The 13,805-nt window shown below is 55.1% G+C and overlaps 1 protein-coding gene across 1 annotated transcript in view; it reads right to left on the reverse strand.

Moving 5' to 3' along the window:
- Window positions 1-10,336: 10,336 nt before the first annotated feature.
- The window catches only part of SETBP1 (SET binding protein 1), an 83,718-nt gene continuing 80,249 nt past the window's right edge, over window positions 10,337-13,805 (reverse strand). Inside the window, exons 4-5 of the mRNA XM_078879114.1 lie at window positions 13,281-13,784; window positions 10,337-11,473 (exon numbers count right to left, since the gene is read on the reverse strand). Of these exons, the coding sequence (XP_078735240.1) occupies window positions 11,364-11,473; window positions 13,281-13,784 (614 nt within the window). The 3' untranslated portion in view covers window positions 10,337-11,363. The remainder of the gene's footprint in view (window positions 11,474-13,280; window positions 13,785-13,805) is intronic.

A 13,805-nucleotide genomic window follows, 5' to 3' on the forward strand; every position in this document is an offset into this window, starting at 1 on the left:
CAGACCCAGGCCCTTCTTGCTGAATGCGCAGCCCGATGTCGGCCCAGTGAACGGGGGAAGGCTTCCCCACATCGTGTCAGTCACGGGGGGGAGGGTGGGGGGCGGTTGTTTTACCTGACTTGGTTGGTGATGGAAAGCCATAATCCGTTCATATGTTGCATACACACTCTTATGGTTTACCGAAAAAAACCTAAGAGTATGAATCCTTGCAGTCACGAAAGCTTCAAATCTAGAATGTTGCATCCACACCACTGGTGCTGGCCGTGGCCGGGAATCAGACTCAGGTGACCTGGTTCGTGATGCATGACATCGCCCCACCGCTGCACCCAACTTCAATCAGCAGGCAGCAACCTTTTAAATGCGAATTTGGTTGCAAAACAAGAGCCTCATTAAAACATTGGCCCTCGACATCAATGGGTGAAACGCGACAACGCGAAGTGCAGTGGCGTGGGTTCTGCGATACGAACATTTCAGACCATCGCTTCCCGCGCGCGCGGAAACCCGAGACACTTTTCATCGAAGCGGCGGCGGCGGCGCGCCGCTGCCACGGACCCCGCGGCCGCGCGCGTCCCATTGCGTCGTCTCCAGCGGCAACAAAGTCGCATGCGACACGAGCACACACACATCTCTGTTGAACCAGTTCAGTTTCACTTGACTGCTTTCAATAACTACGTGAATATTGGGGGTGGAATTTGGAGACTTCGCCTCTTTTTTGCAACGAAGATTTCGCTTTGATTCTCTCGTCTCTCTGTTGGGTCGTCGTTTCCCTGCCCTGGTTAGGGCCTCGCCGTGACATTCTCGAGGATAAATGCCGACGTTTCAGGAGAACACGCTAATCAAAATGGACGGATGCTCAATGAAAACCAGCTGGGCGAAGCATCGACCAACCTGATCTTCTCTCTCTCTCTCTCCCTCGTATGTATGATCCCATGCCACATCGCATTCCTTCAATGCTTTTCTGGGAGAAATCCAACTTGGTTATATGGTTCAAGGAAATGGAGAAAACGCATACGGTAAATGTGTGTTCAACTTCTTTGGCACCGTACGTGGCTAACCTTACTAATCGGAGGTGCGCGGGGAGGACAACGACTAAACCACAATTCAACAGTTACAAGACGAATGCTTATTGTCGTTCACGTTTATATTTGCTGTTTCTTTGACTATTAATGGTAATGGTGCAGCCCTGCAATCGCTTTCGGAAGTGGCCTCCACGAAGGGGGGCTCTTAGGGAGCCCCTCTAAAGGGTACTCTGAGCCTCACTCGACCACGATGGTCAAATATCTCACACCGCGGGGGGTGCGCAGAGGCGCTGGTGGAGTGGATTCAAGACATCTGCACCGTCGCTTCAAATGCCGTGCCGCGAGATGGCATCGATCGGGCGACATCTGAATTGCAAGTTCAGCGCGCTGACCGCGACACCACCGCAGCATCCCTCGAGACCAACGAGAATGCACGGACGCCGACCAGGCGAGGAAGTGGCCATCTCGCCACCGACTGGCAAGACTCGTGCCCACTCACAGGCAAGGTGCACAGGGGCAGTGCGAATGTTTAGAGAGATGCGATGCAAGGTGCCACGGCGATTAAGCAACGCCACAGAGAGGCCATCATCACTCGTCTTGGTGTGAAGGTTGTCGGTGCGTCCGCTGAGGGTCGGAGCCAAGAGCGGCCGAGCTCCCCTCACGCGGGGCCTCACGCGGCCTCACGCGGGGCCGCGTTGCTGCTGAGGAGACAACATTGGGGCGCGTTTAGTAATTTAGTCCCAAAAAAACACGCAAATATTGAAACAATAATGGCAGCAGAGACGTTAATTACCATTTCCCCTGGAAGGGGGGAAACACCCAGCCAGACGTGAACGCAGACTTCACTTTTGAAGGGCTGGCATTAAAACAAGCGCCACTGAAATTACGGGCATATTTCTTCGCCTATTTATTTGTAGACATGTATTTGTACTGCAAGAGATCAAATTATTGTAACATAATTGCATGCTGCAGTCGCGTGCCAACAAGGAGCAGCGAGGTATGCCAGCTTCACGACGATGGCACGGAGTGTGCTGCTGCTGCTGCTGCTGCGTTGGCAGTGGTGCACAAACACCAGCGAATAACCATTCCACGCAATCGTCAATAACACTTTAAAGGAAACGTAAACAATAGGCAACGTTTCGGAAAACGAACTTCACCTCTTTCGTCTATTTACGCGCTATGAAGAAGGACCATTGCCCGAAACGTTGCCTTGTTATATACGTTTCCTTTCTAGAGAGTGTTGTTGTCAGAGTTATGAATTGCAACATTGATTCGGGGTTCAGGGTCGCGTGCATTCGCCATGGGGGAGCGGTGGCGCAGTGGTTTCGTGCACCGCGACATGACGACGGCGATCCGAGTTCCACTCGTGGCCGTGGCCATCATCATCATCATGAGCGGAGGGCGACGTCTGAGCTGGCCCTGCGAGCCCCGCCTCAAGGTGCGACAAACCCAGGGTGCACCGCGCGCCTTCAGGCGAGCGAGGTTGTCCGAACTCGGGAGAAGAGACGATGGTCGGAGGGAATTACAAAGTTGAGCGGTGCAAGCGAAGAAGGCGAAAGAGGAGCCTTGTGTCCGGCAGTGTGGTGAGTGAGTGGGCGAGTGAGTGGGTTCGGTGAATGACTGAGTGGGTGTGTGAGTGAGTGGGTGTGTGAGTGAGTGACTGAGTGAGTGACTGAGTGAGTGGGTGTGTGAGTGACTGAGTGGGTGACTGAGTGAGTGAGTGTGTGAGTGAGTGTGTGAGTGAGTGAGTGTGTGAGTGAGTGAGTGAGTGACTGAGTGGGTGTGTGAGTGAGTGTGTGAGTGACTGAGTGAGTGAGTATGAGTGAGTGAGTGCGTGAGTGAGTGAGTGAGTGACTGAGTGACTGAGTAGGTGAGTGTGAGTGAGTGAGTGTGTGAGTGAGTGACTGAGTGACTGAGTGAGTGTGTGAGTGAGTGTGTGAGTGAGTGAGTGAGTGACTGAGTGAGTGTGAGTGAGTGAGTGTGTGAGTGAGTGACTGAGTGACTGAGTGGGTGTATGAGTGAGTGTGTGTGAGTGGGTCGGTGTGTGGTTGAGGAGCGGTAGTGTAGCGGTTAGCGCGCTGCGCTACGAACCCGGCAAACTAAGTTCGATTCTCGCTCACGGCCAACACCAGTGACAATTGTATGAACCGGTTCTTGGCCTCACCTTGTTCGCCTCACTCTCAAATTAATACATGGTGCGGTGTATAAACATCGCCACTGGGGAGACAAAGGCGGCCGGGCGTGGTGATAGCCACCCACCCCCTCGTGTGCCGTATGTATCATAGGTGTTCTCTAACAGCACTCGCCCCAACAGTCTGTTCAGGCTATACGGGGGGTCTTTGTAGTTGTGTTTTGTGTGGTTGGGTGGGTGAATGAATGGATGGGTGAGTGGGTAAGTTGATTGGGTGTGTGTTGTTGTGACTTGCAGTGTGGTGGTGGTTGATGATGACCACAGTGTGCAAGGATGATGAGACGAGACCGGGTCCTCAACACGCGCGGAGTGAAGCCCACGGGCGCAGGCAGCGAGCGAGTGGCGAGCGAGGGGCGATAAGGAGACGACCGCCCACTCCGGTGAGCGAGTTCACCGGAGTGAGTCGGTCCACGTTGGCAACACGCCGGTGGGTGACCTTCACCCAGCACGAGAGCGCAGCAGTTCCCACGCGCACGTCAATTCTTTATTGTATTTGTTTATATACAAACCACGGAAATAGCAGGACGGGATCGCGTACAAAGAAGTGTAAAGTTTAGTCAACAGCCTTCTCCTTCTTCTTCTGTAAACACGACGATCGACCGTGGCCCGTGCTGCCACCGCTGCCTGCGCCGCACACACACACACACCCCACACACACACCCCACACACACACCCACACACACACACCCCACACACACACACACACCCACACACACCCCACACACCCCACACACACCCCACACACACACCCCACACACACACACCCCACACACACACACACCCACACACACACACACACACCCCACACACACACACCCCACACACACACACACCCCACACACACACACACCCCACACACACCCCACACACACACACCCCACACACACACCCCCCACACACACACACCCCACACACACACACCCCACACACACACACACACACACCCCACACACACACACACCCCACACACACACACACCCCACACACACACACACACACCCCACACACACCCCACACACACACACACCCCACACACACACCCCACACACACACCCCACACACACACACCCCACACACACCCCCACACACACACACCCCACACACACACACCCCACACACACACCCCCACACACACACCCCACACACACACACACCCCACACACACACCCCACACACACACCCCACACACACACACCCCACACACACCCCCACACACACACACCCCACACACACACCCCCACACACACACACCCCACACACACACCACACACACACACACCCCACACACACACACCCCCACACACACCCCACACACACACGTGGCATGCGCGAGTCTCGCTGCGTCCACGTCGTGCACGCTGCACGGCGCGGGTCACTTCGCGCTTGACCACGAGGGGCTGAGGCTCTCGGCTCGTGTGCTACTCAGGGCCACCACGCGCAGGACTGACGCGGGGAGCGACATTCAGCTTCGTGTTTCCCCATCCTCTCGTCGGAGCCCTTCCTACCGATTGCCGCTCGCCGGGAAAACTCACGCGCCACCTTCTGACAGTAAAGTGGCCGCCACGACAAAGCGACGCGAGTGAAAGCGACGCCCTCGGTGGCGCCAGATCGCACAGAAGTTCTGCCGCTGCTGCCGCTGCCGAGCCCACGACAAGACACTGGCGCGACACCTTCCCATTGTAATTCCTTGACAAGAGCCGCTTTATATGACCTGCACTGGGGGCTCAATTTGTCCTGGAATATTTGTTTAAGATTCTCTCCACCCACCCAACCACCGCCACCGCCAAGCAACCCCAGCAGCCGCCAAAAGTTCCAAACATCCGTCCCCTCATCCCCTCTCCGCCCCGTAGAATTACATCTTCTGGAGCTCAGCCCCCGACAGCTCCATTTTAAAACAACCCGGGCCCTCCCCTGCTCCGTGTGCGATGTCCAGCACGAGAGCACGCCGCTCGCACGACCTGCAAAGTCGCGGAGTGTCTCGCGCCTAATGCATCATGGGTCGGCGTGACCCCTACAGACACGAGGTGCCGCGACTTTCACCACGTAGTTTTAAAACTATATATAGGAAGGTTTGTCACGTAAACTAAACGCGCCAATTAGTGACTACTCCAGCCCACCGCTGTGTTGGAGAGCAAATCCACAACTTCATCATTTGAGTACCGCGACGTTTCGCTGGTAATTACATCAACCAGCATCATCGGGCGAAATTACCAATTCTAGGCAAATCACCCGATAATATTGGGCTGAAGTAGTAAACTAATTGGCGCGTTTAGTTTACGTGACAAACCTTACTGGCTGTGTCGGGTGGTGGAGGGTTACGACACATTTACACTCACGCGATCTGACCCAACCCCTTGATTACGAACATTGACTCGGGTCGTGTGAGAGGCATCGCGCCACGACCGACGCAGCCCTCCCTTCTGCAGCGACTGGACACCGCGTGGGATCGCGAGCACGCTTCAGGGATCGCGAGCACAGCGACATCCTCCAGAAACGAATCCCTCCAGAACGCCTTCGCCCCGCGTGTGGTGAACCTTCCACCGCCATTAGAACCGTGGGGTTGCCTCGCACGCCGTCGCGAGCGCTGCGAGATTCACTTCGTTTGCAGGGCGACCGCAAGCGCTTGTCGCGACGCCGGAGCAGCCCGGCACGCCGACACTTGGGACCGCCGCGGGAGTCTCACGCGGGCCGGGGGGCGGAGCCGCCGCCGTCAACGGCACCGCCGCCGCCCGTCCGGAGGGGATCAGGGGAGACGCGCCACCACGAAGCAGCAGCAGCGCCAGCACGCACAGCGCCACCACCACCCAGCAGCGCCAGCACCACACAGCAGCATCACCACCCAGCAGCATCACGCACAGCGCCACCACCACCCAGCAGCGCCAGCACCACACAGCAGCATCACCACCCAGCAGCATCACGCACAGCGCCACCACCACACAGCGCCACCACGCACAGCGCCACCACCACGCACAGCGCCACCACGCACAGCGCCACCACCACCCAGCAGCGCCAGCACCACACAGCAGCATCACCATCCAGCAGCATCACGCACAGCGCCACCACCACACAGCGCCACCACGCACAGCGCCACCACCACGCACAGCGCCACCACCACACAGCAGCATCACCACGCACAGCGCCACCACCGCACAGCGCCACCACCCACACAGCGCCACCACCGCACAGCGCCACCACCACGCACAGCGCCACCACCACACAGCGCCACCACTCACACAGCGCCACCACCGCACAGCGCCACCACCCAGCAGCATCACCACGCACAGCGCCACCACCGCACAGCGCCACCACCACGCACAGCGCCACCACCACACAGCGCCACCACCACGCACAGCGCCACCACCACACAGCGCCACCACCCAGCAGCATCACCACGCACAGCGCCACCACTCACACAGCGCCACCACCACACAGCGCCACCACTCACACAGCGCCACCACCGCACAGCGCCACCACCCAGCAGCATCACCACGCACAGCGCCACCACCACGCACAGCGCCACCACCACACAGCGCCACCACTCACACAGCGCCACCACCGCACAGCGCCACCACCCAGCAGCATCACCACGCACAGCGCCACCACGCACAGCGCCACCACCACCCAGCAGCGCCACCACGCACAGCGCCACCACGCACAGCGCCACCACCACCCAGCAGCGCCACCACGCACAGCGCCACCACCACCCAACAGCGCCACCACGCACAGTGCCACCACCACCCAACAGCGCCACCACGCACAGCGCCACCACCACCCAGCAGCGCCACCACGCACAGCGCCACCACGCACAGCGCCACCACGCACAGTGCCACCACGCACAGCGCCACCACGCACAGTGCCACCACGCACAGCGCCACCACCACCCAGCAGCGCCACCACGCACAGCGCCACCACGCACAGCGCCACCACCACCCAGCAGCGCCACCACGCACAGCGCCACCACGCACAGCGCCACCACGCACAGCGCCACCACCACCCAGCAGCGCCACCACGCACAGCGCCACCACCACCCAGCAGCGCCCTTGCGATTGATGAACACAAAACGGCGAGGGCCGCCCGCTGCGCGTGCCACGGACTCGGCGTTCAGGCGAGCTCAGTCGAGTTGCCGTACAAACAACGAACGGAAGTGAATTTGACGGACAAGTAACGGTGAAATTGTGCAGCCCCCCAATATCGAATTCACGCCACGGCTGGCAGACGTGCCTCGACAAGAGGGAGCTGTCGTGAGCCCATCTCGAGGGTAAACCGAATACATCGCTACGACTTGGATGGTGGTTGGGTGGATGTGGGGCTAGAGACGCGACTGCGTGCACCGGTGGCTGCTGCCGTGTTTTTGTCCCAAGGGTCCCACAGACGAAGAGAGGCGCGCGTCTGCTGCAAGCGAGAGAGGGGGGGCTGTGTGCGTGGTGGGTGTCTGGGGAGGGGGGGTTGGTCTGGCTAAAGTGGGCAAGGGGGAATCGGGGAGGGGGTGGAGGAGAGCGGCGATCCAGCGGACTGGGTCGGGGCATGGTTGGCGGCTTCGTTAAAGCTCCTGAGCCCTCCATCACGTCTTGGAGTTGGCAAATTTCACGGCCGTCAAACGATTCCTTGGAGCGACTGCCACAGCACAACACTCGCTCCGAACACCACAACACTCCCACCGGACACCACAACACTCCCACCACACAGCACAACACTCCCACCACACAGCGCAACACTCCCACCACACAGCGCAACACTCCCACCACACAGCGCAACACTCCTGCCCCAGCAGAGGGCAAGTGACGACCGCGCCTTTATTTCCCTTGAAGATTTTAATCGCCGCTGTTATTTGTTGTTGTTTGCCTTCGGTCGATTTTTTTCAAATGAACTACAATTTCACGGCAAGATAAACGTCAGGCGGTTCTAGGGAACCCGAGTGCTTTGACGGATTAGCAGGGAAGGTCTCTCTGTTCGAGGCGGGCGAATCCAGACGATAAAACCAGACGGACATCTCAGAGAGCAGCGCACACCTCGTTTGTGCGTGCGCGCGAGAGGCTACAGAGAAGAGAATTATTCACAGGACTTCCGAAATATCCTTCCAAGTGGCCTTTACATCATCCACACAGTAGCGGTGGCACCTTCCCACGTGCTTCCGCGCCTTCCTACGCCTTCCCGCACCTTCCCACACCGCGACAAGATTTGTTTGATGAATGATGAGAGCGAAACCGATATTTTTCATTCTCAGAGCCGGAATTGAGTCTAGTTAAGTGCTACTTGGTCTGTCGACATGTTTAGAGCTCGTCTACAAAACTAATTTATACATTTGTGTGCATTCAACGTGTAACTAATTCTGGCTTTGTGTTTATTTCACTGTTTTCAAGCGTCTTCAGTTTTCACTTTGCACTTGTTATTGTAGTGCTGGGTGTCTGCTGCTACCGTGTACAGTGATAGTCTTCAATACATAATATCATCATTTGGCGATTGAAACCGAGGCCATGTCTCACTCGCCACGCCTGCGAACCCGGTTCACCACTCGCCGTGATGCAGGCTCTCAGTCAGCGGCGGGACCTGTGAGCCATACGGACGTTCCGCTTTAGTTTTTTTGTATTTCCTTCAATACCATTTATTGTACAGTGGCACCTAGAGCAGGGACATCGCTTGCCAGAATGGCAGCTTGGATGTTGAACTTCTTTTGCACCGAACGTAGCCAACCGTGCTAATCGTAGATGCCTTAGCGGTGCTCAAGACACTACTCACGGGTCCTGAGACTATTCTAATGAAACAATATCTGTCTTGGCACAGACTTGCGCATTAGCGGATTGGAAAGGGCCTCAACAAGGGCGAACAACTGGCAGCGGCAAGGGGAGACGGAGCGGGGCGCGGGGCCCGGCAACGGAGCGCGGCGAGTCTCGTGCCGCCGATGGTGACCGCACGCAGCCTCGCGACCGACCCCACAATCGCTGCAACGTTCCGCTTCGCGCCATCACGGCGGTCTGCGAGCGCGACTGTCGGACGTTCTCCGGGTTCACCGACGCAACTCTGAGAGCTCTTGCGTTGCGCGTTCTCGCATCGTCCTTGGCTTTTCCGAGACATCCCACTTTTTGCGGAGGTAGCGGCTGTCCTGGGAAATCTGCGAGTCCTTCCGAGCAAGAGTAATGATGATCATGATGATGATGCTACCACGCCACTCGTGACAAGCGGGCAGCGTTTCCGCTCTTCCCACGACCCGGTCCCGGCTTTTGTACCGTAGAGGTGGCAACCGCAGTGGCACAATGAGGCGACGCAACGCGTCTGTCGCGATACCTTGCCCGTCGGTCGTGGTAGTGCTGCTCCCCGTGAACGCCATCGCGGCAAGATCAACATAACTGGCTGAATCCAAGTGGTTTGATTTACACAAACATTCCTAATGCTTGAAGATGCTTAAATGCAGTTTGTCACATTGCTTCTCAGTGGCATTACACGTTTCATTAGTTGACATTTAAATGATAAAAAACTAATTTTATTCATTTTGTATGCATCTCAAACCCGACTTGATTGATGGCTCTCTTCTCAAAACCCACTTTCCATTTTCCTGCTGAAATCATAATCGAGGCATTTGTGCTCAGCTCCTGTTTACAGCCCCCAAGGCAATGCTGGAAATTCCACATTCCTATGGGTGGCTTGAGTCTTCCCGCAGAGCAGCCACTGTTTACCTGCTTGCACATAACTTAAAGTACCAGCAAGTTATTCGATTCATCGAAATATTTCACTGGAAAAATGCGCTGAGATGAAACATCTCGTGTCCAGGATAATACTGGGATTCAAACAGCTTCTTATAGAATCTGGAGAAGAGATCACGTACTTTTATGATGAACACCAATGGCTTACTTACTGCTCGTCACAGATTCACAATGAAGAGTGAGTAGAAAAGATGACGTTGCTACATTCTCTACCGCGGTAGTTAGCAATGAATCATAACGCCCTGCACTCCGATATGAAGCCACAGATGTAGCGATTGGACTGTTTTTGGTTTCGGCTTAAACTCGGCAAATTAGAAATACATTTGGCGAGTTTAAAAAGGTCAACATTTTATTAATGCAAAATAAAAAAAAAACAGAGTGAACAAAATTCAGTGCAAGTAGAGCGATGATCAGCCGAGTTTGGAACCGCTCGATTTTTCTTGGCCGGCGAAAAATGTCGCTTACAAAAATGTATCGAACAAAAAAACCACGCGCACCCTTACGGAACTCAGGACCTTACTCGTGACAAATGCTACAGATGCACGACCACAGTATAAGTTACTCACTTGTCCATGGTTTCCACGCAATTCGTTAAAATCAGATTCAAAATATATTCTTTATTTTTATGTAATACGTAAAAAGCTGCCAACGTTCGTTTAAAAAAAAACCCGCTGCCGTTTTAAATCTCGCGTTGCGTCCGTTGACGTTCGCTCTCTCCACCAATATCTTCGTGGACAGCGTTAAACAATAATAAACAATTGAGCAATTATGAACAATTATAAAATACGCTTCACTAAGGCAAGACAGGACCATGTATGCCCCCATCCTCCGACAAACCTCCATAGCGAGTGGAGGGCGGCAGACGCCACTGTCCGCTCGCGGTCCGTCGCTCAGTCCGTCTTCACATCGCTACTTCCACTGGGTACGGGTGCAAAACACTTAAATGAGCGTCTTGCTGGCACTGATGGCGATTGATGATGATGATGATGATGCTGCCTTTGTAATGGTGCCGTAAGTTGGCTATCAGCGTGTGTTTTCCAGTCCAACAGCTGGGAGCCGTCGCTCGCTCTGCAGCCTTCTTCACGCGTTTAAAACTCCCCCGTGCTCGGCTGCTCTTCCTAAATCCTCCAAGTGCATTGATCAGCAAACGGTGAGCGAGTGGCACCGGCACCCACAGTGCCGACGCTGTGGTCGTCGTCGTCGTGGTTTCTGTTTGCGTGGTCGTGACCCCCCCGCACCCTTCACCATCTGCGCAGACCGAACAGAGGGCCACGATGCAAGCCGCTGCATTTGTAGTTCCGCAGGGACGGTGGCGACGCGCCCGAGGACAACGGGGAATGGGATCCGCGCAAATCCTGGGCAGGAGTCGCTCCCACGTCATCAAGTGCTCGTTTCCGTTTCACTTCTCACAACATCCACCGCGCAAGGCGAGCAGGCCTCGAAACCATCCCCCGGTCAGTGCTCCTGCGTGACCAGTCTAAGTTTGTCCTCCCTCCGTTTGAACGGTAAGTGCGACTTTGGGTCCGTTCTCTCACACGGATGAGGATGCAGAATCACAGTTCTTCCTGAAATGGAAACAAAAACACGCGCCACACATTATTAGCCCTTTGTCCTCCCACGGCTGGATGAACCCAATAAACAGGCAACGCTCTGCCATCAGTCAGCATGGGGTTGGAACGGTTGAACCAACGTTTGCCCATGTTTACCAGGAAGTCCCCCCCCCCCACCCCTTAGAACACCCTTTGGCCATGGGGGATCTTTATATTTATGTATGTTGAACTTACACCATGGGAACCTCATTTGCCAGTAAAAATATGATAATTGGCCAGATAGAAGGGTAAAAAAACAATTATTATGTTGAACTTGTTCGCACAATAGATACGTGGCCAGCCGTGCTAATCTATGACCATACGTGACCAGCGCAGGCTGGTGAAGATGGAGTTGGCCCATGGCCAGTTCAGCGATCAATCGCCACTGATGTTGGCCCTGGATTGGAATAGAACTCAAGCCGCGGTGTCCAGAGCAAAGTGTGCTCACCACCGCACCACCGCTCCTCATACACAAAAATAGTTTTGATTGACATTTTTCCAGATACAGGTTTCCTTCGCTCTACGCGAGGTCGTTTTGTGCGATTTCACGTACATGTCGCTAACCCATTAATACCCCAAATTAACTTCATGCGGTATGAATTCACTCATATGCAGCTATGTGGTCAGACGTGGGACAACATTGCGTGTGTGTGTGCTGTGTGCGCTACTCGGCAAGCAGCTGTCTTGTGGGGTTTCACTTTGTGCACCTTGATTGGAATGCATCGACCTCCTAAAGCGAGGGAAATCCTTCATTGGATTTTCAGATATTTATGACCAATATTGGATATTATTTCGTATTTCAATATGTATTATATTTCAAAAACTTTCATTGTTTATGCACTATATTTGATCATTTTAGCAATTATAAACGTGAAGTTACACATGTAAGAGAAGCAATTTAACGTCAGGTCGTTTTCCACTGTTGGCAGGAAGTGACAACGTGACGTAGAGAAAGTATTGAACTTCTTTCGTACTGTACGTACTGTATGTAGCCATCAAACAAAGATGGTCACTGCATCACGCGCTTTCAGATGTGCTTTTGTGGCCGTCTGGAACGCTCTTCCTTCCAATATTACGAAGCTACTGGAGCAATGCACTTTTAAATCATCTAGATTGAAAACTAATTTCTTCAGAATTGCTTTTTGTGTTTAGGTTGTTGTCCTTCCCCCGCACCTCCGATTATAATATACACACATACAACCGAGCTAATCTGACGTCACTCTCTGCGACAATGCCATGGCGATGACGACGTCTCACGCGGCCTTCGGTCACGAGCACAAGCGCAACCAACGCCGTGACCTCGGCGGCCGAGATCCCGGCATCGAACTCGCGCTCACAAAAGCAGTGGGGAGGCGACTACGGCACAAACGCCCCCCCATGTGCAGGGCCCAAACGATGGCCACAATAGGCCGCTCACTCCGCATTGCGCAGATAAACGTCGACGGGCAGATCCGGGGATAAGAATTAAGAAGACACTTAACAAAAACATTTCATAATCTGGGCCTGATTTTAAGATTTTTTCAAAATCATTTTGAAATGGGGAGAACATCCTTATCATAAAACGTACATTAATCAAAATCATAGTTTCCTCTCAAAGGAAAAAAATGCACACACACTGTAAAAGTGTTTCCCTACTGCGCAATATTTAAACTGCCATAATTAAAACAAATCTGCATTGCAGAATAAAAAACAAGTATTCCTAGGGAATGACTCAATGCACTTTAACACCAGCCAACATCTTCGTGAGTCTGCACAATTGCGGAGCTGTATCGGCGCCACCCACCTTGGTGGCTGTGGACCGCGGCCGCGACTTTTCGCTTCCTCCCGGCCCGCTCGTTATCGGGCGCAGGCTCCCCTCGGTGGGGCGGCAGGGAGCAGCACTGCAGCACCGCCCTCCGCACCACGCGCTCGATCGAGTCCGAAATGCCGCTCGTCCCTTCAGAGTCGTCCGTGTCCCCTACAGGGGGGAGACGTCCCCTCGAGGCGGAGGCCACGGACGTCGGATCTTCGTCCCTGGGCGCTGCCACCGCCGTGGCCGCCGTGGCCGCCGTGGCCGCCGTGGCCACCGGGGAGACGTCTTCGTGGGCCTTGGGCGGCCGCCCGCGGCCCCTGTGGCCTCGCCGGTGCGCCCCGTGGATCGGGAGCTGGGTCTGGCCGACGTGACCGAGGCCGTGCGGTCGGGTCAGGGTTAGGGCCGGGCGGTCGAATTTGCCGGGTCGCCAGGTTTGGCCGCTCGCGTCGTCGCTCCACTTTGCCCGGTGCGCTGCCTCCGGTCTCGCGCGGTCATCTGCCGGCGCAGAGGGAGAGG

The sequence above is a fragment of the Lampetra fluviatilis genome, chromosome 53, assembly GCF_964198595.1.
Source record: "Lampetra fluviatilis chromosome 53, kcLamFluv1.1, whole genome shotgun sequence".
In the NCBI taxonomy this organism is placed as follows: domain Eukaryota; kingdom Metazoa; phylum Chordata; class Hyperoartia; order Petromyzontiformes; family Petromyzontidae; genus Lampetra; species Lampetra fluviatilis.